A 24,637-nucleotide genomic window follows, 5' to 3' on the forward strand; every position below is an offset into this window, starting at 1 on the left:
AATTTTCATTAGCAACCCTTTGTGCCAAACTTTGTCAAAGGTCTTAGATATATCAAGGGCTACAGCCCTGGCTTTGCCAGCCTTATCCACTATATGGTATATGTGTTCAGAGATGATTTAAAATATCTACAGTGGAACGACATTGCCTAAATTCATACTGTTTGTCCGAGAGAAGATTTGCTTTTGCAAGGTGGTGGACTAGTGCTTGATTAATTAAGGTCTCAAAGATTTTAACAAAGACCCACCTTTTAGAATGTTGACTTAAAGGGGTAACCTGGCCCGCTACAAACGAATATCACCTTTAAATTTATCGTCGACAAGTAGTTTTTTTAGTATTAGCGCATTCAGTGTGCAATGTTATTTTCTAGTATTTTAGAATTGTCCGCCATGTTCGTTAATGAAAGGAAGTTGTTCATGGAGCATGCGCAAATGCTGTTCGAGTTTTGCAGCAGACGACAAGTGCACTACTTTTTGTGAATACTTATAATTGAAGAAAGCCTCCCTCAAAAAGAATTCAACCTGCTCGCTCTTAAAATTTTTGTATTTTGCTTGAAGAAACATTTTTTTTTTTAATTCGTTGAAGAAGGAAATATTTTTGTAATTGAAGAAGGAAGTATAGTATCCCCCTGATTTTATTTTAGTATTGAAGTTTTTTTTTACGAAAAGTATCCCTGCTCTTAATTATTATTTTTTTTCTTGAAACATTTTTTTTTTTTTTTTTTTTTTTAAATTCGTTGAACGAAATATTTTGGTTGGCTGGTTGCTTTTGTTTTACGGCATATCAACCCTTTTCGGGTTATTTAATGCCGAATCCAAAGATTTTGAAGAAAAATTTTTAATAGAATATATTTGTTGTTTTCAAATCAGTTTCTATTTAACCCATAGTTGGGACCCTAAAAGAGTGGACCTGGGAGCAATGGTAATTAAAGGGTGGCTCCACACTCTCCAAAGCCCGCAAGCTGGGGCCTCACCATTGGATATAGTTTAAGGTCATATCCAGGACCACAAAATATTTTGTTATTGAAGGATGTATCATACCTGAATTCTTTCCATATTCAGAAAATTTTATTTTTGGTTTTGTTTCCGTTTGAACATGCACACAACCTGCAGTTTCTATTAGCTGCTAAAGCAAGAACAAAATGGCTGCCAGGCGAAACTACTACAGTAAAACATGGGATAATGAATTTTGTTGTATCTTTCAAACTAGTTGTCAGTGATAAATTTAAAAGCGATATTCGTTCATAGTGGGATTCGATTACACCTATATATCCTTAAAGTCAACATTCTAAAAGATACTACTTCAGTTGGACAAGCAGCACACATTGACCTTAATTTGATGATGGCACCACGCTCTATAACAGGCATGAGGGGGGGAATGAACACATATCTTAGGAAATGTCAGAAACACTAGAGAAAGACCTTCAATCTGCAGTGGAATAAGGACAAAAATGGATGGTCACATTCAATGCTGCCAAAACTAAGCTTGTTTCCTTCAATAATTACAAGAAACCTTCTCTACCATCAATAGCAATGGCCAAAAATACATTACCTGAAAGTACTTCTTTTAAACTCCTCGGTCTAACGTTCACAGGGAACATGAGTTGGAACAGATACATTGAGAGCATTGCTAAGGCTGCTGCGAGGAAGGTGGGCTCTCTCTATTGTGCTAGAAAGCTACTTACACCTGAAAGTATCCTGTACCTCTATAAGGCCACCATTCGCCCATGTATGGAGTATTGTTGTCACATTTGGGCTGGTGCATCTGCTACTAGTCTCTCCCTCCTGGATAGGGTTCAAAAGAGAGTCGCCAATCTGATAAGTCCTGAACTGTCATCTAAGCTTCAGCCTCTGTCCTATCGACGAAATGTTGCATCCCTCTGCTTGTTCTACAAGTATTTTAATGATGAATGCTCTGCTAAACTACAAGCACTGACAAGCAGCTAAATCCCACCTCTACACAGAGATCCCTAGATTTAAGAAAGCCTTCTACTCCAAGAGTTTCTTCCCCAGAACTGCTAGACTTTGGAACTCCCTTGTGTGATTCTGCTTTCCCAACTGTACTGACATGCAGAAGTTCAAGTGTAATGTGAACAGACGTCTTGCTGCTCATCTCCCTTCATAATGTCCCTGCAACTTATGTCCCCGATAGTAGCCCCCTACTTCAAAGTGGCACTGTGCCTTGTTTGGAGTGAAAGTTGAACTGAATTAAAAAATATATTGATACAATGACTATAAGTAATATATATACTATCATATAACTCGGCATTTTCTCCAACCCGATTCTGAACATGATTTTTATACTATTGGGTCACCACTTATCAAGGCCAGTAGTCATCTGAGGATAAAGGTTAATGAGACGGAACGATTATCAGTCAAATAGACGAGGAACACCATGAGAGTACTAGCATTTATAAATGGTCCATATTTACTTTCCTCTCACAAGGATCGAGTTAGACACAAGGTTGGCTTTTAACGTAGATAAAACATCCAGCTTCTTCAAAGAGAGGTACTCTGGGACAAAAATTATAATTCTAGTCTAGAAATCCTTCACTGATTGAGGACAGAAAAAAATTAAATGTAGTATCAGAAAAAAAGATGCTAAAGTTTGTTCTAAACCAAACAGACCAAAGAACTAGCACTGACCAATTGTATGAACTGTGTCTGATTACTATGGGATATTTGGGACAAGAAATTTTTGACATTGACCAATCAAAATTTTTTTACAACACCTACTAGCTGGATTACTCGTGGAAGTGAGGGTGGGGACTCAATGAGTGGAAGGGGGGGGATGAAAGTATAAAGACTCCCGGAGAATACCGGGTAGATGCAGTTACTTAGAAAATAAAATGTTGTTTTCACTATTTGTGGATGTCTGCTATGAAAATTAATTTGTGATATTAGGTCTTGGAATTTTTAAGATAAGGATTAATTATATGTATCTATCTACTATTATATATATATATATATATAAGAAAAGGAATTTTGTATCTTTGTGTGTGTTTGTTCGTTCCCTACGGACTGCTAAACGAGGCCATTTTTTTTTTTTTTTAATTGTACACAGATGTACTTTATGTACCTGGCAGTGTTCTTAGATAAGTTTTGTATCAAAATGTATTCCATCGGTATAATCACACACAAAAATCTGATGAAAGCAGGAACAGGCAATTTTGACTGACGTTAACGCCTTATACAGCCTAACATCACAAGTGCATTTGAGAAGTTTATCACCGCACATGCTGAAAAGCCTGGAATATAAAAATCAATGGGAAGTTCTTTGATATGACAGAGGTGCGTTCAAAATGAATGTTTCTGTTTAAAGCACAATTGAAGCATGATATTTGACTTTTTCATTTTAAACTTTAATTCAAGCCATTATATATAAAAAAATTTGTTATAAAATCAAGAATAGGTTCTCTACAGAGCAATACAAACTACAATGTATTGTGGAACAAGTTACTGTAAGAAGGCATGTAAAGCTTCCTCCCAGTGCACCACAGTGAGTTCCTAACTAGAGCATGAAATTAATTGATTAATTGAAAAATGGTCGATTTCACAAATTTTTGATTTAAAAAGTTAAGTTTAATGATTATAACTTTTGCTGTATCAAAAGGAAATGAAACCATTGGCTCAATTATATATATATATATATATATATATATATATATATATATATATATATATATATTGGAGGTGGAGAACTCGTCGTCCATATTCCTGACTGCAAAATACCATCCCTTTATCGTAGAGGTCCATAGATGGTGCGGAAAGCTTTCTACTCTAATAGTTTCTTACCTCGAATTGTTAGACTTTGGAATTCCCTCCCCATTTCCTGCGTCCCTTACTATACTAACAAGCAAAAGTTTAAATGTAATATAAATAGACATCTTGTGGCTCAGCTCCCTACACAGTACCCTCTTAGGCACAATCCCAAACAGTAACCCCTTACATTCCAAGTGGCAATATGCTCTGTTTGGGCAGAAAAAAAAAAAAAAAAAAAATTAGTGATTATTTTTTTTTCAAGCAGTTCAATGTCAACAACTTGCATTCCACAAGCTGCTGCTCCAAACTTTATGGAACTGGAACAGCATGTGATAACTTGAAAGTTTTATGGACTTTCGTTGTAATGCTTTGCAAGAAGCTGGTTAAGCAAATAGCTAACTGCAGTCATCTATTATTCTAATTAGTAAGTACTTTTTGCTAGCCTGTGAAGATGTTCTCTAACAAACATATGCTAAACTGCCCCCTCCCTAAAAGGAGGTAATGCTTGGGAATATGGCATCATGATGAACAAATATATACTAAACTATCCTCTAAAAGAAGAGGTGATGCCTGAGAGGATGGTCTCATGCAACAAAACACTACATTAATACTACACTACACCCCCTCTCCTGAACGAAGCATTAAAAGATAGTGCAATAAAACATTAAGTTTCAGACAGTCAGATACTAAATCTCCATAAGTAAAAGTTAAATGAGTTAATCAACGCTTGTTTCCCCAAAAGCTTTTTATCCCAGAAAGTTAAAGTTTAATAACAGAATACATGCTAAAATACACTTTAGTTTGAGATTGAGCAATGTCTGAAAAAACAATTATTTTAATTGTTCTAATTAACCATGATTTATAATTAACTGAACAAATCACCCATTTTTCTTTAAGTAGGCATAATAAAAACAAGCACATCCTTTAACCGAGTAAAACTGCAATTTTATCAAAATTTAAATTTTTCCTGAAATATTCAAAATGGACACTAATCTCAAACAGCATAAGTACCTTAATTATGAAAAAAAAAAAAAAAAAGCATTAATATTGAAAAAAAAAGTTGCTGAAAAGTAGTTAGAAATCTACTTAAGTGAATGAGTCATTTTTTTATTTTTTTTTTATTATTTACGGTAGATAAATGGTTAACGACACAAACTAAAAACCTGGATACGATAGGTTCAAATCCAGTTTGTTCCACAGAAACATTTTCATTTAACCTGTACTTGACTGTGTCTAACATTTTGAAATAAATACTCGAAGCGGCTATAAATCCTAAATTGTAAAAACATGTATGCAAATTAGATAAAAATTGCTATTTTCATCATTCATTTATTTTTCGTTTTTTTTTTTTCTTCTTTTTATTTTTGAACATCTAAAAGTCTCAGATTCGTTCTTTGGTTTTTGTATAACTCAACCCTTGGAATGGTCAAACCAGAAGTCTCAAATTTCAAACTGCTTCAGCAAAGTACAATAGCAAACAAGCAATTTGAAACCAAGTCAGATTACGGGCATGAGCTTCAGATGTGGCCGGATAATGGACAGATGCTTCCCTATTCTAAATAGACAACCCCCTCTCACATCCAAGGCCTTATTCCAAAAGGCCACACAACTTATCTTTCCTGACATAAATTTTATACCTCCAATATATATTAGACGTTGGTGTGGTCCTTGGCTATGCATCAAGACAGTATTGTCATTCAAAGATGACTTCTACCAAGGCCAGGAGCCATGTCACATTAAATGTTCATGGTGCAAACATGTTTGGGTAAAAAAAGTTGAGTGAATAGTAATCACAAATCAATATGTTAATCGAGTGAATATGCATATGCAAGTATTTGGCAGCATGGCGCTGTATGTGTGTTCGTTTACTTTGTTATTGTCAGCGCATGTATAAATGTGCAGGAGTTGATAAAGCTGGTTTGTGAGTCATTGAGTTCTTTTGCTTTGCTACCCCTACCTAAAGGGTATAGGGTGGTTTGTAGAGAATATGTTCGTCCATGTGGCAGCTGGTGAAGTTTTCCTGGGCAGGTCTTTAAGGAATATCTAAGTTTGCACTGGCTTACTACTTTCACATGTATGTGTTACTTTTTTAATTCGGAAAGCTTTACATTGGTTGAGTTCACATGTTCATGCCAAAACTTACTTGCTTTAATGAGTGAGGAGAAAAACGAATTGCAACAAAGCAGAGAAAGAAAAGAGTATAAGCAATTATAGCCATTTGCTTTTTAGTGTTTGTCAGAATCCTTTCCTATCTACCACACAAACAGACCCACCATTACTACTTCTGCTTGTGTGTCCTTCGCTGTGTAACCAAACTTTACTATTTGGAGTTAATGTTACTGCTTACATTACCTCATATCTTAACATGAACGTATTTTCAGATAATGTCCCATTATGACTCATTAATAACACGTGTTACAACAAGGACCGTGAACAACGATTTATTTAAACTTTGCTTGGCAATTATCTAATTTTTACGATTTACGGAATATCATAAATGACAATTAATGTAAAACTGTGAAAATAAACAAATAGGCTATTGCGGTAATTATGGTCAAATACATATATAATTAACATTTATCTTTAAGACCCGATTCAGAATCTTAAATCGTTTTGTATTATAACTTCCAAGTTTTACAGACAATTTGTTTTGTGGTGCTTTAGGTCTTCCATATCAACATGCAAATATACTGACACTACTTATTTTGATATTGTGTTTTTGGACAAACATGTGAATCTAGAGAGAGCGAGAGAGAGAGAGAGAGAAAAGGAAAAAATTCCTTAAAATGGGTTGATTTCCTGAATTTGCCGAATTTTTTTAAATGAAGGGAGGAGTCCAAAATGTTTATACGTCGTATAGATCGGCCATTCATTTTGCACGTACATCTCTCTCTCTCTCTCTCATATATATATATATATATATATATATATATATATATATATATATATATACCGGCATTGCTCGGATGAAAAAATAGCATGAAACCTGTAGCAGAAACAAATGGAACTTTTTTTTTCTTTCGCAAATCAATGCCTCTCCCCTGTGTTATTTGGCCACAAACTAACCAATCAGGGGTGCGGCGCATTGATCCTTTCTCTCCCCTAAGGAACTCGGACAACTTCCGGTTTGAAGGAAAAAAACTCTTTCTTACCGAGAGAGACGCCAAGTCGATCGAACCCTTTTCTTCGTTCTCTCTCTCCATCTCTTATTTCATCCGGTATCGACGATTCCCACTGAAAATAACTACCGTGACTGCACCATGTGGCCAGAGTCGGGTTGTGACCAGGAATATATCTCCCCGTGAACATTCGCCTGAATAAACCTTTTCTTTGTTACATTTATTGAAGTTGTTGTGTTCGTTGTATCAGAAGCTTGTGTTGAATTATTTATTTTCTTAGGTTGTGCCCCAAAAGCACGAACCCTAAAAACCTGAGCAAATTCATTGCAAGAACTCACCCCCTCAAAAACAAATTAGACTATAATTATCTCATGCATTATCGTAGACCAAGCTAATTATGTTTTGTTTCATAAAGTGGTTGGTAAGTTAAGAATTGAGGTTTCCACTAATAAAAAACAATGTTAAAAAATACGTTAATTTACGTATAAAAATGTGCTTCCACCCTCACCCATTAATCGAACCTAGAGAATAAAAAATGTTTATAAAGAAATATTTCAAGCAATCCTGAAACATTGGACGATTCCAATATTTTTATCGATCCCGATATAATTACCGACTGTTCTAAATCCCGATTTCGATAACAATTAATTATGATTCTTTTAAAAGCTCTAAATATTTAAGCTATGGAGTAGTTTTTTTTTTGTTTTTTTTGTTTTTTGTAGTTTTTCTTAACTTTTGGACTAATGTAAAAACTTATGTCTTGTGTGCATATATTTTCGCAAACGTAAAAAAAAAAAAAAAAAAAAAAAAAAAAATACACTTGTAGTATTTTACAATCAATTTTAGAATTAATACCAGCAATAGAAAATTCAGTTTTAAACAAAGAAACAAAAAAAAAATAAATAAATAAATAAAATAATAATAATAAGAATTGTTTTTGGCCTCGGAAAATAGGCACAAATTTTTCCGATTCTGATTTCAATATTCCAAAAAGTTCCGATTTTTATAATTCTTGATTCTGATTAATTGTCTCACCACTTTATATATATATATATATATATATACACACACACACACACACACACACACACACACACACACACTGGAAGCCGCCCAGCTTTGTCTGGTCATAAAATACGGTTAAATATATTTTAATTCATGCAAATTTCTTATTATTAGAGAGCCAATTCTCTATTGATTATTATATTATATTGTACCTAATATATAGTATTGATTTCAAAAGTTAAAAAAAATGACTTTGGTGTCATCAAGACCAAAATATTTAATGCTCCAACCACGTTTCCTACCGTTTTAGCTATCAATAGATAGACAAAAAAATAAAATTAAATAAAAAAACATTTAAAATTAAACCACTTCAAGCTACAAATGAATTTGCACATATATCAGCAAGTTGAAATGAACATTTTGCATTTTACCTTGCTGACATTTCTGTACGCATTAGTCATCCATCCAAACAAAGATTTTACTCGTTATAATTTAATAGTTAAAAGATATATATGCAGAATATAATAAAAGTAACCAACCAAATACACATGCAGCACCCCTTTTGCCGATAGCTTGTGGTGAAAGTAAAGTAAAGTCTATTTTTGTTTGTTTTGATTTCTTAATTTAACAAAATTTTCAATTATAGATAAAATTTTGTCTATTTACATATAAGAAGCAATTTATAATTGCTTGTATTCGAATTAAAATGGGTTATTTTATTTTATTTATTTACTAGCATTTCGGCCCGGCGTTGCCCGGGTGTTTGGAGGTGTATGCTGAGCAAAAAGAAAAAAAAAAAACCCAAACAAACAAACAAAAAAACGGTAATTTTTTTAACTTTTACCCCTATTATGACCCCTTAATATTTATTGTTTTGGACCCAAATACATTTATTAAGTTAGATCCATGTCCAAGGAACCAATATCTAAAATGTCAAGTGTTTAGACCAAAAATTGTCGGAGGAGTTTGGTAGAGTTCTCAAAGGTCAAATCGTTTAACTTTGACCCCTTAACAGCGAAATTTCTGGCCGAAACCCAATCACATCGATTTTCCCAAATCTCAGTACCCTGTATATTAAATTTCGAGGCTGTAGACTAAAAATTGACAGAGTTATTGCGTTAGAAATATACACAGACACTTTCACACACACATATATATGAGAGAGAGAGAGAGAGAGAGAGAGAGAGAGAGAGAGAGAGAGAGAGAGAGAGAGAGAGAGAGAGAGAGAAATAAATCATATAGGAAAGTAATGGACCTTTTGTATATGTTAATCAAATTGTAAACAAACAAAAGACAGGAATAAGAATTTATATATTTAAATAAATATGTATGTATATAATGAACCCCCCAAAAGATATCGTCGTTTCAAACATACATACATGGATTGTCTGTTCATAATGTGCACATTTTCTTAGCAACGAATGTTTTATCGATTTCAATTATTTTCACGATGTCTATAAAAACTGGTAGATCATTTAAACTGCAGACAGAAAAGGAAAAAAAAAAAACAAAAAAAAAAAAATGATTCTATTCTACTCACGTCTTTTGAGGGAAGAAGCCTGGAGAAAAGCCGTTAGGAGGTCAGAGTTGCAGTTTAACTTAGCAACACGGTGATCCCTTCTCTTGAGCTGTCGGACAAGGCGAGCAGACATTTGATTGATGCTATAACGAAGGTTGGCATGGATGCTACGCAGTTTATCCACACCTGAAAAGAAAGGAAAATTAAATGAAAGAACCAAATATACATAACAGGACAAGGACATCTCTCAGTATGAAGAAATAAATATTCAGTTACTAATTGTTTTTTTTTTAACTGTTACATGTTAATGTGTCTTTGATCTAATAAAAATAAAAATCTAACAAACTTACAACTGAATGTACCCAAGTATTTTATCCGTTACGCCACGGATCTTTTCGGACAATTCTAGTATGAATTTTTGGAACCTTAAACCTATATTATTTTTAAATTTACAATCATACTACAAGTATTCCGGATTAATATAAATATATATATTACACACAAAGGGTGTTCCAAAAGTAACGCCTCCTATTAATTTTTTTTATTTTTTTAATTCTGCCCAAATGGATCAGACGGAGGATTGCAAATGGCATTGTTATGATGACTGAACTTAGGTCTTCATGATCTGAAAGTTTCATAATATGATGCAGTTATTGAGAATGTGAGATTCAGAAAGCAATCCCTGTCATGGACCTGTGTCAGAAGCAGAATTGCGTCATTGAATTCATAGCAAAAGTGCATTGACAATTGTGGTGACTATGCAGAAAAATAAATTCTGGAGAACAAGAGGTCGCTCGTTTTATGGTACCATTATCATTATCGTAGTTCTTCAACTTTGTGAGTTAAAAATAGACGTCTTTACTTTTGGAATGACTCATGTGTGTGTGTGTGTGTGTGTAGGAAAGAGTGAGGGATTAATAATTGTGAAATTATTAATTAAGTTTTCAGAGGAGAAAACATAAAAACATGTTTATATGTACGATCGTTTCGGACACGATATCCTTTTATTCATTCGATATTTACAAATAAAACCATCGAGAAATAAGTAAAATATTTCTGGATATTGTCTCAGCAGCATATATGAAAGGGGAAGGGGGAGAGAAGATACCAAATTTTAACCAGATTATTGAAGTAAATATAGTTTGTGAACCTTTGTAAGGAAGTGTTTCCAGATTGTATTTTTTTTTAACCGTAAGGACGCCTCTTGATGCGCAAAACTTCTTGGATATTTTTTAAAAAATCTAAAAGAAATCGTAGGTAATTGTAACCTTTTTTTTTTTTTTTTTTTTTTTTAAATCTAATTACTGTCTATATCACACTATAATATATATAGATATACGCACACAGAACTCTATGGACAAATTTATTTATAGTTAACCTTTGACAACTAAATATTTTCGTTTATTAACCAAATAGAAAAGTTACTAGCCAAACCCACATGATTTTTAGAATATGATATCTTCGTTCTCTGACAAGTATGTACATCATAAAAAATTTTCTGTATATTTTTAAATAAATGGAATTCTAAATATACAACAAATTTTATGTTGATACTTGAAGGTATAAATATTGTTGATGCTTTTTTTTTTTAACAACCTTCGTAAAAAAAAAAAAAAGAAAAAAGGAGTACATTGTTCTATTAAACTTTTATTGTTTAAATAATTTAACTTTGTTCATTTTATTAAAAAAAAAAATTGAAAAGATATTTTTCACTCAGTAGGTAGTCTTGGAAGATTGTCAATGAAACAAATACAATCGCCAAAAGATAAGCGTTTCATTATTTCTAGTCGCCACTTAGAAAAATCACTCGCACATGCGACTGTTTCACTCGCAATGTAGAGCCCCTCCCCCCACACACACACATACACACACTCTCAACGTTAAAGGTATTAAAGAGTGATAACTAATGAATTTAACGAGATTATTAAGAGTGATCAATAAAAGAAGCGCAAGGTATATTTTTATTAATATAAAATATTTAAATGGTTGTGACACTGAACATGTTAATGTTTCGGACAAACGGTCGGCTAAAACCAGAAGTCCTCGTCAGGCAACTTAATAAATGGTTGCTTTCCACAGAAGAAACCTGAACCGACCATTTGTCTAAAACATTAGCATATCCAGCGTCGTGACCATGTTTATATTAATACTACTAGTAAAGATACTCGTGCTTTGTGTAGGACTTTGCTGTACACTTGGGTACCCACTTCGCGGGCATCCTTGCAGTAAGTGGATGTTGCAAGAGCAACTATTCCTTAAAGGTGTTTAAAACATTTTCCAACTATCTCCTGAGGTGAGTGAATTCGAACTATGAACTTTAAAGCAAATAGTTTATATCAAAGTTGACACATATTGTTCCACATAAAATATTGAAACAATTACAAAGTGATCTGATTTAAATTCACAAAGAAGTTGGCCGGCGCCATGGTGGCGGCCCCCGGATAGTGGTGAACCTCAACTTGGTGTCCATCATCCCTAAGTAGGGGAGTTTATGAAGAGTCACACCAAATATGACTGACCTTGAAAAATGGTGTACACCGTCCCTAGGATGGAGACCATCATATCAGATTTGGTCATGATCGGTCCAGTGGTGGGATCTGTAGGAGAGTATATTATGCATAAGCTATGACCTTGACCTTGAAAATGCTGTACACACTCCCTAGGTGGGGGACCATCATCATTCCAGTGATGTGGGCTGTAAGAGAGTTGTAACCACAGACACATGAATACTACTACTTTATATATATATATGTTAGTTGAGTCTTTTTTTAATTTTTATCGCTCTGACATTGATATTCAAGTTTACTTTTTCTATTTAAAAATAACTAAAACAAGCTTTTTAATGTACTCATTCATGGATATGCGAGCGACTACATCATGAAGGTAAACTAATTTGCATATTCCTTAAAAAAAAAAAAAAAATGAGCCATAATTATTTATTCAATTTTTATAGTTTCTTATTGGTTCTATTTCAGTATTAGACTGAATTCTATTTATGCATAGTTTCTAGATTCTACATAATTGCCCAAAATTTAAGATGAAAACGTCTTAGCACATGGATATATATATTACAATAGAAAAATACGAGCATGAAAAGTAATATGGTTAAGCTTAAACATGGAAAAGTAAAGGACAAGATATTTTAGTAAAAAATTAATAATCTAAAATATTACCGCATTAAGAATTGATTATATAATGTCATAAATTGAATTAAAAATTTTTTTTTAATGCTGCAATATTTTAAGTTATAAATTTACTATATTTTTTACTAGAATATCTTGTCTTTTTCTTTTCCAGTTTTAACAACTAGTCCTTTACTTTTCCATGTTTAAGCTTAACCATATTACTTTTCATGCTCGCATTTTTCTATTGTAATCCATGATTTTTCCAAGCTTTAAATAAATTCACTTGTTCTTTGTTATTACATATGTGTTTATGGGGGCGAAAAATAAGACTGAAATTAAACAATGTATGGCACTCGTCTGCTTTCAATAAAATCTCCCCAATTATCTCCCTTTCATGCTTTCATTCTCACTTGTTACTTTTCTTTTCACATTAGTAGCAACAGTAATTGTTGAAGCGACGTGGTTGCTATGGAAACCAGTCATAAAAAGCGTCACTCACCTCCTTACATATTTTTATGATTTTGAACATCAGAAAATTCATGATAACTTGTTTTACTGAACGAAAATTGAATTTTCTTTTTTCACAATATAGCTGAGAAGGTGATCTACAAACCGTAATAATTGTTTGAAATTTAGTCGAAAAATGAGTTTTAAAGCAGTTCTAAATGACTAAAACTGCCACTTAACCATATATTCAAACACGGTAGTGTTTGAATGATATATATTGATGCCTCTGTTCAGTCTTAAGAGACAATGGACACCTCTGAACAAGTAGCTGCACATGTAATTGTGAAGCAAGAGTTGCACAATCGCTAACCACACCTCTCCTGAATCAGCACTGCTTGGGTCTAGTGGTAAGGAGAGGACCAAGACTAACTGGAAGCAATGCCAAGATTAGCAGAGAGCACATTCCAAAATGGTCATCCATTTTAGTACTGACCAGATTTAACTTTTGTGATCTGACTGGAACCAGCAAAAATAAGTGACCTTGTCCGTGTGTGTGTGTGCAAAGAGTCTACCAAAATACTTCCTGAATATTTTATCTACAAAATTGAAATTTAATATATAAGGTATTTGGACCTGTAGCACACTTTTCATTTGGTTTTTAGCTGGCAAAAATTGTTACTAAGGGGTCAAAATCGAAAATAGACAATTCCTGGCTGCTGTTCCCGACTGGTAGTACAAGAGCCCTAACTCTTGGTAGCGCTTAGAGCAGCTGCTCCATCAGCAGTTGTATAATATCAGGTTGTTTGTAGTGCCTTGTCGCGCATGGAAAGGGACCCTGCACTCATCCCCGGTGGGCTATCCAGAGGCCACAATCCTAGTAGATGGCAGGACAACTGATGGTCTGCTTGTGTTACATGCCTGGTATTCTGCATAACCACTTGTTTAGCATCCCTTACCTAAACTGAAACTCTTAAAAAAATAAAAAATAAAAAAATAAAAATAAAAAGACAGTACAATAAAAAATTACGCTAAAACCAGGCTCAAACTCAAACAAAATCAACCTGCCCTCTCCCTTGAGGCTTGCATTTATGAACATCCGTGGGCTTAGAACTAATTTAAATGATGTCAAAGCATTTCTCCTAACAAACACCCCAGATATCTTAGCACTAAGTGAGACTAACTTACACTCCTCCATCCCCTCTAACTACTTTAACATACCTGGATATCTCCCACTCTGCCGTAAGGACTGACAGACATGCACGGACTTGGAGTTTACATTCGTAACACCCTCCCCTTGACTAGAGAAATAAACCTAGAATCAGACGATCAAGCCTTTATGTGCTTTAGACTAAACATACAACATAACATGAGCTACTTCATTTTCTCTACCGCTCTCCCTCGACCCAGGACTGCACCATAATAAACAAAATCTGACAGCATAGACACAGCACTCTCCCTCGACACTAGCACACAAGTACATGTATTTGGTGACTTTAATGTCCACCACAAAAACTGGCTTGGATTCTCTACTTACACAGATGCAGTGGGCAGCACAACACACAGCTTCGCTATATCTCACTCCCTATCACAAATGGTTACGTTTCCAACCCGTTTCCTGACCAGCAAGAACAACACGCATCACTTCTAGATCTGTTTCTGACCACAGTTCCCGAGGATTGTATAACAAATGCTGACAGGCCACTCAGGAACGCTGATCATGCAGTGATAATGGTCGGAATCGCCCTAAACTCTAGACCCAAAATGCTCAAAACAACACGATATAAAAAGGCTGACTGGTAAGCCATCAGAGATCTTATCAGAGATGCCCCATGGGGAAATATTTTTTTCTCTTCCTGCTGAACAGTGCGCAAATGAGACCACTGAATGGTTCAAAACGGCAATTGAAGCGCATGTTCCCATGCGGAAATTTTATAGTAAGCCCCACTCTCCCCAATGGTTTACTTCTACTTGCACAACTGCCATTGCTCAAAGGCAGCATGCATGCCACAGATTTAACCAATATAAGTCCAGTTCAGACAGAAGTATATAGAAGCTAGAAGTAACATTAAGAAAGAAATAGCGACAGCTAAGATAGAATTTACTGAAACCATTAAAAAACGCATTGAAGCACAAAAATTAAGAACGCGCAACTTCTGGAAAATCTACAACAGTGTAGTAAATAATGGGCAATCAACAATTCCCCCACTAACCAATAATCACGAGGTTGTTTGCTCAGCAACCAACAAGGCTAATATGCTTGCTAGCCGATTTTGCCTCAAACTCCACACTGGACCCTCCAACCACCCCCTGCCTGACTTTCCTTTGCGGACAGACGCCACGCTAGACGATCTAAAAATCACCCCTGCTCAGGTGCATGCTATCATGAAAAACGTTGACACTTCAAAAGCATGTGAACCCATTCTCATCCCAGCTGTGCTATTAAAAAAGTGCTCAGGCGAAGTAGCTCCAGTTCTTTCCAAACTCTACAACAAATGCCTTAATGAAGCTTGCTTTCCGGGTTGTTGGAAAACTGCTTCTGTGGCAGAAGAACTAACCCATCAAATTATCGCCCCATTAGCCTCCCACTTTTCACCAAAATATTTGAGACCATAATTAACCATACTCTAGTCCATCACCTTACAAATGCTAAACTTCTGACTGACAAACAATATGGATTTAGACAAGCCCGTTCCACAGCAGACATCCTCACTGTAATCTCTGAACGTATATACCATTCACTGGACAAAGTAGGGGAGGGCAGAGCGATAGCTCTAGATATATCTAAGGCTTTTGACAGAGTATGGCATGAGGGTCTCCTCAGAAAAATTAGATCATACAGTATCACTGGTAGAATACTTAACATAATTAAATCCTTCTTACATAAGAGAAAAATTCAGGTTGTCCTCGATGACCGTACATCTAAACAATATGATATAAATGTAGGAGTGGCTCAGGGGTCTATCCTTGGACCTCTATTGTTCCTAATATTCATTAATGACCTCCCTGACAAAATTGCCTCTGAGATGGGTATATATGCTGATGACACTACACTCTATAACAGGCATGACAGGAAAACAAATGAAGAAATGACAAAAAACACTAGAGGATGACCTTCAATCTGTAGTGGAATGGGGACAAAAATGGATGGTCACATTCAATGCTGCCAAGACTAAACTGGTTTGCTTCAATAATTACAAGAAACCTTCTCTGCCACTAATAGCAATGGCCAGTGACTATCTGAGAGTACATCTTTCAAACTGCTTGGCCTAACGTTCACAGGAAACATGAGTTGGAACAATTACATTGAAAGCATTGCTAGGGCCGCTGCAAAGAAGGTAGGCTCTCTCTACCATGCTAGAAAACTACTACCACCCAAAAGTATCCTGTACCTCTATAAGGCCACCATTCGCCCATGTATGGAGTATTGCTGTCACATTTGGCATGGTGCATCTGCTACTAGTCTCTCGCTCCTAGACAAGGTTCAAAAGAGAGTCGCCAATCTGATAGGCCCTGAACTGGCATCTAAGCTTCAGCCTCTGTCCCATCGACGAAATGTTGCATCCCTCTGCCTGTTCTACAAGTATTTTAATGGTGAATGCTCTGGCGAACTGCACATACTTGTGCCCCCACGACGTAAACACCCTCGACAAACCCGACAGGCAGCTAAATCCCACCCTCACACAGTAGAGATCCCTAGATGTAAAAGATCTTTCTACTCCAGTAGTTTCTTCCCCAGAACCGCTAGACTCTGGAATTCCATTCCAGGTCCCTGCTTCCCCAACTGTACTGACATGCAGAAGTTCAAGTGTAACGTGAACCGACATCTTGCTGCCCAAATCCCAACATAGTACCCCAGTAGTTGTTGCCCCTGATAGTAGCCCCCTACACCAAAGTGGCAATGTTCCTTGTTTGGGGTGAAAATGTAATAAAAAAATCGAAAAACAAAACAGTTGACCTTGGCAAGGCCAGCCAAATAAAAAATCATGCCTGCTGTTTCTTTTGTGCTTGCTCAAAAGTAAACATTCATAGCTCAAAAGTAAACATTCATAGCTCAAAAGTAAACATTCATAGCTCAAAAATCGCTTAATTTTTTTAACAATTCTAGTAGATGACAATCAAGTAATATTTTTTTTTAAATAACTTTTGAAATCATTATTATATATTGGATAATAATCAATAGAGAATTGGCTCTATAATAATAAATAAGAAGTCTGCATAAATTAAAACATAATATTTATTATTTATACATATTTTATGACCCGGCAATGCCGGGTGGCCTGCTAGTATATATACATATGACTTGTACAAGCTTCTGGGACTGATTTTCACTCTTGATCTTAAATGGAACACATCAAATCTGTTGCCAAGATCGCTGGAAAAATGGTTGGATCACTCCACCACTCCAGAAGGTATCTCACTGTCAATATAAGAGTCAGGTATGCTCTAAAATGGAGTACTGTTGCTACATAAGGGCAGGAGCCGCTCAGCGTGCCCTAGCCAGCGTTGATAGAGTTTAAGATCAGCTTTGCAACCGAGTAGGTGATGTCCTTTTCTCTTCCCAGCAACCTCTTTCCCACAGATGAGACGTTGCGAGCTCTCTGCTCTAACGTTATTTTCATGGTAAGTGCTTGACTGAACTTCAATCAATGGTTTCCCCTCGCCAAAATTTCACAAAAAAACACTCAACTAGCTACAACCACTATATACGATTTCCTCCCACTATCTGTGCCTAAATTTAAACGCGGATTCCGTGAACAAAGCTTCTTTCCCAGCACTGTTCATCTGTTGAACACTGTTCTGCTGGCCTGCTTCCCGGTTGAATACAACATGGTAGTCTTCAAATCCAATGTAAACAAGTTCTAATTGAGCCGTTCTCATAAATAATCAAATTCTACACAAATTTACACCATTAACGATTACTAAATACTAAATTACCACTTTACATTCATCAACCCTTCTTCTCAAGTGGCATTTGGGCCTTGATAAGTGGTGACTCCCAAGTAAAAAAAAAAGAAAAAAAAGAAAGGAGAACCCAATATACCTAACTGGAACAATTCTTAGCATGACAGTTATATGTTAAAGTTTTTTGAAGTGGAACGATTAAAAATCAAGCACCATGTGGTGATGATAACACTTGTTTCCTCACCACGTGATGCTTCTTTCCGTGCCTTTGAAGCATGCGGCTATACGACAGCTTCAAACCGTTGTTTGCATTGTCATTGGACTCTCCTGGTGTTACCAGATCAGGTTGTCTGAAGATACTTACTTCCTAACGTAAAAACGCACAAAAAAAATAAAAAATAAAAAATTATAGGGGGGGGGGGCAACTGGAGTTTTCCTGGAAAATCCGTTTTGTTACTTTTTTACTCATACCATGTTTAATGTTCGTGCAAAATTAAAAAATATTCCAAGGCGTAGTTATTGAGAAAAGTGTGGACAGACGAACGGACAAGGGTAAATTTAAAAGGGCTACCCTCCTTTTGTCGGGGACCAAGAATTGAACGACGACATAAGAAAAAAAACAAAAACAAAAAAAAAAAATACATTTGCAACTTAATCTTATGACTGATATCGTATATACATAAACGGCATTTCTTTGGTTTTCATTTTTTAAGAATTCCATTTGCAACAAGTGGATGTAGGGAAAAGGATAACGACCGACATCCGAATTCATAACTGTGACAGGAGCATAGATCGAAACTCCTTTCAAGTGCAAGTGGATAACAAATTCAAGAAGAATTAGGTGTCGAACGTGATAGACAAAACTCTAAAAAATGTTACATTTACTATGGTCGGTACCAGTTCTGAGGTTGGCTTATTTGGACAAGAAATTCAGCACTTGGATGACATACGTAATGATTAACCTGATCTCTAACCAATGTTAGCGAAAGAGTGTGTGTGTGTGTGTGTGTGTGTGTGTGTGTGTGTGTGTGTGTGAGAGTGAGTGGGTGAGAGTGAGTGGGTGAGAGAGAGAGGGGTGTAAGACGCAAATATAAAGAAATAAATTGGATGAAAACGTGTGTGTAAATCAATAGTAATTATTTATTTTATAACTAGCAACGGTGGGGAACAATCTTGTCGGTCGTAAAATACGCTTAAATATATTTTAATTTGTGCAGATTTGGTATTAATTATTACCGAGCCAATTCGCTATTGAGTATTATATTGTACCTAATATATAGTTCCTATTTCAAAAGTTAAAAAAAAAAAAATGACTTTAGTATTATCAGCTAAAATCGAAACCAAAACATTTGGTTTTCAAGCCACGTTCCTTCCCGTCTGAACTAACACAACAGATAGCCAAGAAAAGTTAAAATCAAACCACTTTTAACAAGGATTAGTTTTATGCATGCGCAAACTAGTACAAATATGTCAGCAAGTTGAAACGAACATTTTTCATTTCAATGATTTCTGTACGCGTTATTCATCCATTTAAACAAAGATTTTACTCATTATAAATGATCTTTGGCGTATGATTGCTATTTCTGTTTAATTTCAGTGTTATGTGACCAGTAGTTTAAAAGTTTACCTGTTAAATATTTACACACACGTTTGGTTTATATAGAACATATCTGAAAAAAAAAAAATACTTTGAAAATGCCTGTCATTGAGAGAACGTCGATTGAATGTTTTCTCGTTATTGTCTGATTCCAAATGCAGAGGCACGTAACTACTTTTCAAAATGCCGTTTTCATCAAAAGAGATAACATTAAGATGTGTTATTCTTCTTTAAATACTACTTTTCCTAAATAGACATCTGTACTATCTAACAGTTAGCCTGCTAAACTGATGGTGACGAAGACACGAGTGTTTGAGAGGGGGGTGGGGGTGGAAGGAAACTCGGATGGAGAGCTTGCTCGGGACTTGCATAAATCCCCTGAAATAAAAAGAAATACACTTCCAAATAATGTAAAATAAACTTTTGTTTATTTCCGTTAAAAGAAAATAAATTACTTTTTAGTGTGCACCAATATAGCAGTCTGTATGAAAGAAGGAAGGGAGGAATCAGGTGAAGACTTGAGAGCGTGAGAGAAAAATCAGACTATGTGTTGTGGCAAAGTGAGAAAAAGAGAGAGTCAAGCAATTTTCTTTAACGTGCAAGAAAAGCTGTCATTTCAGCTACTGAATTTCACTCGGTGAGCGTTGCTGTTGGTATCGGTTATCCCTTTCTCTGAGGAGAGAAGTTATCCGTGCCTTTTATATTTCTTTAGCGGTTCCCAGAGGCTTGCAAAAAAATAAGTTATTTTAAAATCGAGCCCTGATTGGTCAAAAATTCATTTTTTTTTTTTTTGTCTATAAAGTAATATGTATCAATTTTATTAACTTGTTTTTAGAACGCAAATTAAATGTTAGCAATAAAATGAGGAATTGTTTAGTGCATAAGAAATTGAGTAGCCATGTTTGTTACAGTTAGCAAAATGTAAGTTTGCATGAGACAATATATACAAATGGGGTAGGCATTGTAAATGTTTGTATATTAGCTTTTTTTTTTTTAACTGAGGATTACCATTTATTATAGTTCCTATGGTGGGGATTACTCGAGCATAAGGGTTAAAAAGGTCGTCATTTGATGATCGCTACCAATTGGAATTAAAATAAATAAATAAATAAATAAAATGGGTGAAATGGACAGAAGATTAGTTAGAGGGAGCTCAGCAAGTAGTTGTTTGAATTAGACTTGAAGATGATCATGCTGTTGTAGGTTGGGAAGCAGACTCATGCAATCGTTTTCAGGGGTTTTGTTAATTATAATCCCGTTAGGTGATAGTATACCCTTTTGATGTTAGATATCATAAAGAAAGGAAGTTTAAAGTTACAAAACAATTATTTCTAAAGTTTACAATTTATTGCATTTGACGATTTTATTAAATATATTTAAACTTTCCCACACGAACGATAATTAAAGTACACAATAGCAAAATAAAAACGAAGCTAGTAGAGAGAAAATTAAAAAAAAATAAAAAATAAATAAATAAAATGCTTACCAAAGTGATGAAAGAAACTTTGTTCATGGAAGTTTTTTTTTTTTTTGTACTGAATGCACGCACGTGTGAGAGAAAAATGAAAAGTTCTTTGCTGTGGTTGTAGCTAGACGAGTTCTTTCTGTGAACGTTTTATAGGGAGAGCAGATTGGAGCTCAGTCGAGTGCCTAGCATGAACATAACATTGCAGTAGAGAGAGACTAGCAACATTTGTGTGAAAGCGGTTGTAGAGACGGGAAGAGATCAATCTCCACTAGATTGCAAAGTCGATTCTGTACTTTATTAAGACAACAGAGAGTGCTTTGAGGGACACCTTCACAGATATGACAGCTGCACTCCATCTTACCGTTTTGCCAGTGGGAAAAGTGTGTGAGAGAAGTCGGTGAATAGAGGAAGTAGAATTTAGTCTGCATGAGAGTAAGTGTGAATTGGTGTGTAAGTGAGTTTGGCAAGCATCAAGTAAGGTTTTGCAAACTTAAGATAGTGGACTCGCTAACCACCACTGCTAATACAACAACCTTTTATTGCGAAATAACAGGTTTTTCAACGTGATATGGTAGATTCGTGGAGTGTCTTGGTTGTAATGAATGTGTGGGGTCACCAGTTTCAGTAACAGGATCTTCTTGGCCAAACAGGCCTACAGGCCACCCCACCCGCTTCGGCGGCACGGGGGGGACAAGATCAAAGTGTAGTATCTGTTCCGGCAGATACTGCACTTAAGATAATTTGTACCAGTCAATGGAGGGGAAACCCTCTATACTGGGACAATTATTATTTTTGGTAACCAGAGTGACCCCTTTTAGGGGAGCTGGTTTTTACCTCACATTAAAAACGGCCTTGTGCCTAATTTGCTCAGTGGGGGAGCAAATAAACACCATCTGTTCCGGCAGATACTGCAAGCAAAGACCATATGTGGGGGCAACTCCACATATAAGACCTTGGTCAATGTAGGGGCAACCCTTCATACCAATTGTCACTATCCAGCTCCCCTACTCCCCGGGGAGTTGGTCCCCATTTCCCCTTCACTCATCACTTTAAAAATCGGCCTTGTGCCTAATTTGCTCGGTGGGGGAGCAAATAAATACCATCTGTTCCGGCAGATGCTGCAAGCAAAGACCAGCTATGACTAGCAAAGACCATATGTGGGGGTAACCCCACATATCTGAACTTGGTCAAGGTAGGGATCACCCTACGACCACAGTTACTATCCAGCTCCCATTTCCCACCTCTCGGGAGCAGGACCCCCCTTTCCCTCCCCCTCCCTACATTAAAAAAACGGCCTTGTGCCTAATTTGCTCAGTGGGGAAGCAAATAAATAAAAACAGGATCTTCTTGGCCTTCGGGACAAGATCAAAGTGTAGTATCTGTTCTTCAGATACTGCACTTCAATTTCTTGTTCTCTGTCAGTGGAGGAGAAATCCTTCACGACTGAGACAATTTTTATTTTTGTTCCTTTTCTCCACGTTAAAAAACGACCCTGGTGTCTAACTTTGTCCCGTGGGGAGGCATTGTAAATAGGAACAGGATCTTGTCACGGGGGGGGGGGGAGTTGACATCACAAGTCATAACAGTAATATCAATAGCTGCCATTGACAACCCACAACATAAAAATGAGTCGCAACACTTAAGAACATCAATCAAATAACAATCAACTCGAACTACTTTGTTCACATGTATGAAAAAAAAAAAAAATTATTTTTATTTAAGACAGTAATTATTTTATTTATTTTTTTATTCCATTTTCACCTCAAACAAGGCACAGTGCCACTGTGTTTAGGTGGCTACGATTGGGGGCATAATTTGCAAGGATACTATGTAGGGAGTTGAGCAGCAAGATGTCCGTTCACATTACCCTTGAACTTCTGCATGTCAGTACAGTTGGGAAAGCAGGAACCCGGAAGGAAGTTCCAAAGTCTAGCGGTTCTGGAGAAGAAACTATTGGAGTAGAAGGCTTTCTTACATCTAGGGATCTCTACTGTGTAGGGGTGGGCTTCTAGTTCATTGCAGCATTCACCATTACAATACAGGGAGAAGGATGCAACATTTTGTCGATAGGACAAAGGTTGAAGCTTTGATGACAGTTTAGGACCTATCAGGTTGGTGACTTTTAACCCTATCCAGGAGGGAGAGACTAGTAGCAGATGCACCAGTCCAAATGTGATAACAATACTCCATACATGGGCAAATGGTGGCTTATAGAGGTACAGGATACTTTCAGGTGTAAGTAGCTTTCTAGCACGGTAGAGAGAGTTCACCTTCTTCGCAACGGCCTTATTAATGCTCTCAATGTATCTGTTCCAATTCATGTTCCCTGTAAATGTTAAGCCGTATTATTTGATATAGATGTGGAGTATAGGCTCTGTTTTTGGTTGCCCAGACCATTATGAAGTTAGTAAGGATAGTGTTCTAATTAAAGTTCATATTTTTTTTTAGAGAATGTTTGGTAATATTTAGTAAATATTTAGTGAAGACAGTTCGAAATAAATCCTGTGTCAGAATAAAAGAGAAAAGTTTGGAAGAAGATTGTTCATGGTAACTTAGGCAGAAATTCCAGGTAAGGTAATCGTCCACGTGTGTTAATCCCAGTGGATGCGAAATCCATAGTGAAAACTTAACATCTTTTGATGGAGCTGGCAACAAGGAATTAAAAGTCACTAACTCACTAATGTGATTCTTAAAGACAGGCTTAGTTCAGAGGGAAATTGAATCTGGACATTATAAGGAGAAATGAGGTACCTTCAATAAGTTTCCAGAATTTTTTTGTACAGGCATTGAAAATTGTTGTAGACTCTTGAAAATTCACTATGTTATTGCTATACATTTTATGAGATGACTGACGAATCATTATGATTTCAGGTTCAAATGAATAGCTACAGCAAGAATTGGAATACACTCTACTAAAGACTGATTGTCACAGCTGGCAAATTTTAAAAATGCAATCTAGACATAAGAACACTTTAAAAGAACGATATGCAATAAAATTCTGTTTTAAACTTGGAAAAAAAAATGCCACAGAAACGTATGGAATGTTTCAGACTGCTTTTAGACCATCTTGCATGAATCAAGTATCAGTTTTTGAGTAGCACAAAAGATTCAAGGAACACAGGGACTCTGTGAGGGATGATGAGGTGTGGGAGGAGTAAGGAAGTCAAAACACCAGAGTTGATTGGCCAAATTAGTCCTCGTGTGAAAGAGCAGGACACAAAATGCTTTAAATAATAAGAGAATAACAAAGACTTCCGCTGGTGAGGACTACTACTGACCGTAGCCAGTTATACATTCGTTTTGAAATTTTCATCTCTATTTTTCTCGTTATGTACTGAATATTTGTTAATGAAATCTATATGAAATATGTTCCTTATTAAATTTTAAAGATTTTCTATTCTGAAAGAAGTTTAAAAAATTTAATCTAAAAAAGTTATTTTAAAGTTTTTGTTAAAAAAAAAATTCAGGTTTTCTCATTATTCAGACCTGTATTACAAAGAGGGAGTTGCAAAAAATGAGTTGTGGTGTGAGGAGAAATACAAACTGAAATAGAGAGAAGGAGAGTTTTAAAATATAATCTTAAAAAGATAAGATACAAGTTAGAAAAGCATTTCATCCAAGGCATGAAAATTGTTAAACAAAATGTTTTTACTATAGGCTTTAAAAATAAAGGTACAAGATTCAATTTGAAATTCA

The 24,637-nt window shown here is 35.7% G+C and overlaps 1 protein-coding gene across 3 annotated transcripts in view; it reads right to left on the reverse strand.

The window, feature by feature from the left end:
- LOC145243367 (TBC1 domain family member 30-like) overlaps positions 1 to 24,637 on the reverse strand; it is a 230,676-nt gene that overhangs the window by 80,437 nt on the left and 125,602 nt on the right. For all 3 annotated transcript variants that reach the window (XM_080106187.1, XM_080106185.1, XM_080106190.1), the window contains exon 2: positions 9,424 to 9,588. In XM_080106187.1, coding sequence (XP_079962313.1) covers positions 9,424 to 9,588 — 165 coding nt within the window. The remainder of the gene's footprint in view (positions 1 to 9,423; positions 9,589 to 24,637) is intronic.

The sequence above is a fragment of the Euprymna scolopes genome, chromosome 22 (assembly GCF_053919585.1).
Source record: "Euprymna scolopes isolate OS-2025 chromosome 22, ASM5391958v1, whole genome shotgun sequence".
In the NCBI taxonomy this organism is placed as follows: Eukaryota; Metazoa; Mollusca; class Cephalopoda; order Sepiida; family Sepiolidae; genus Euprymna; species Euprymna scolopes.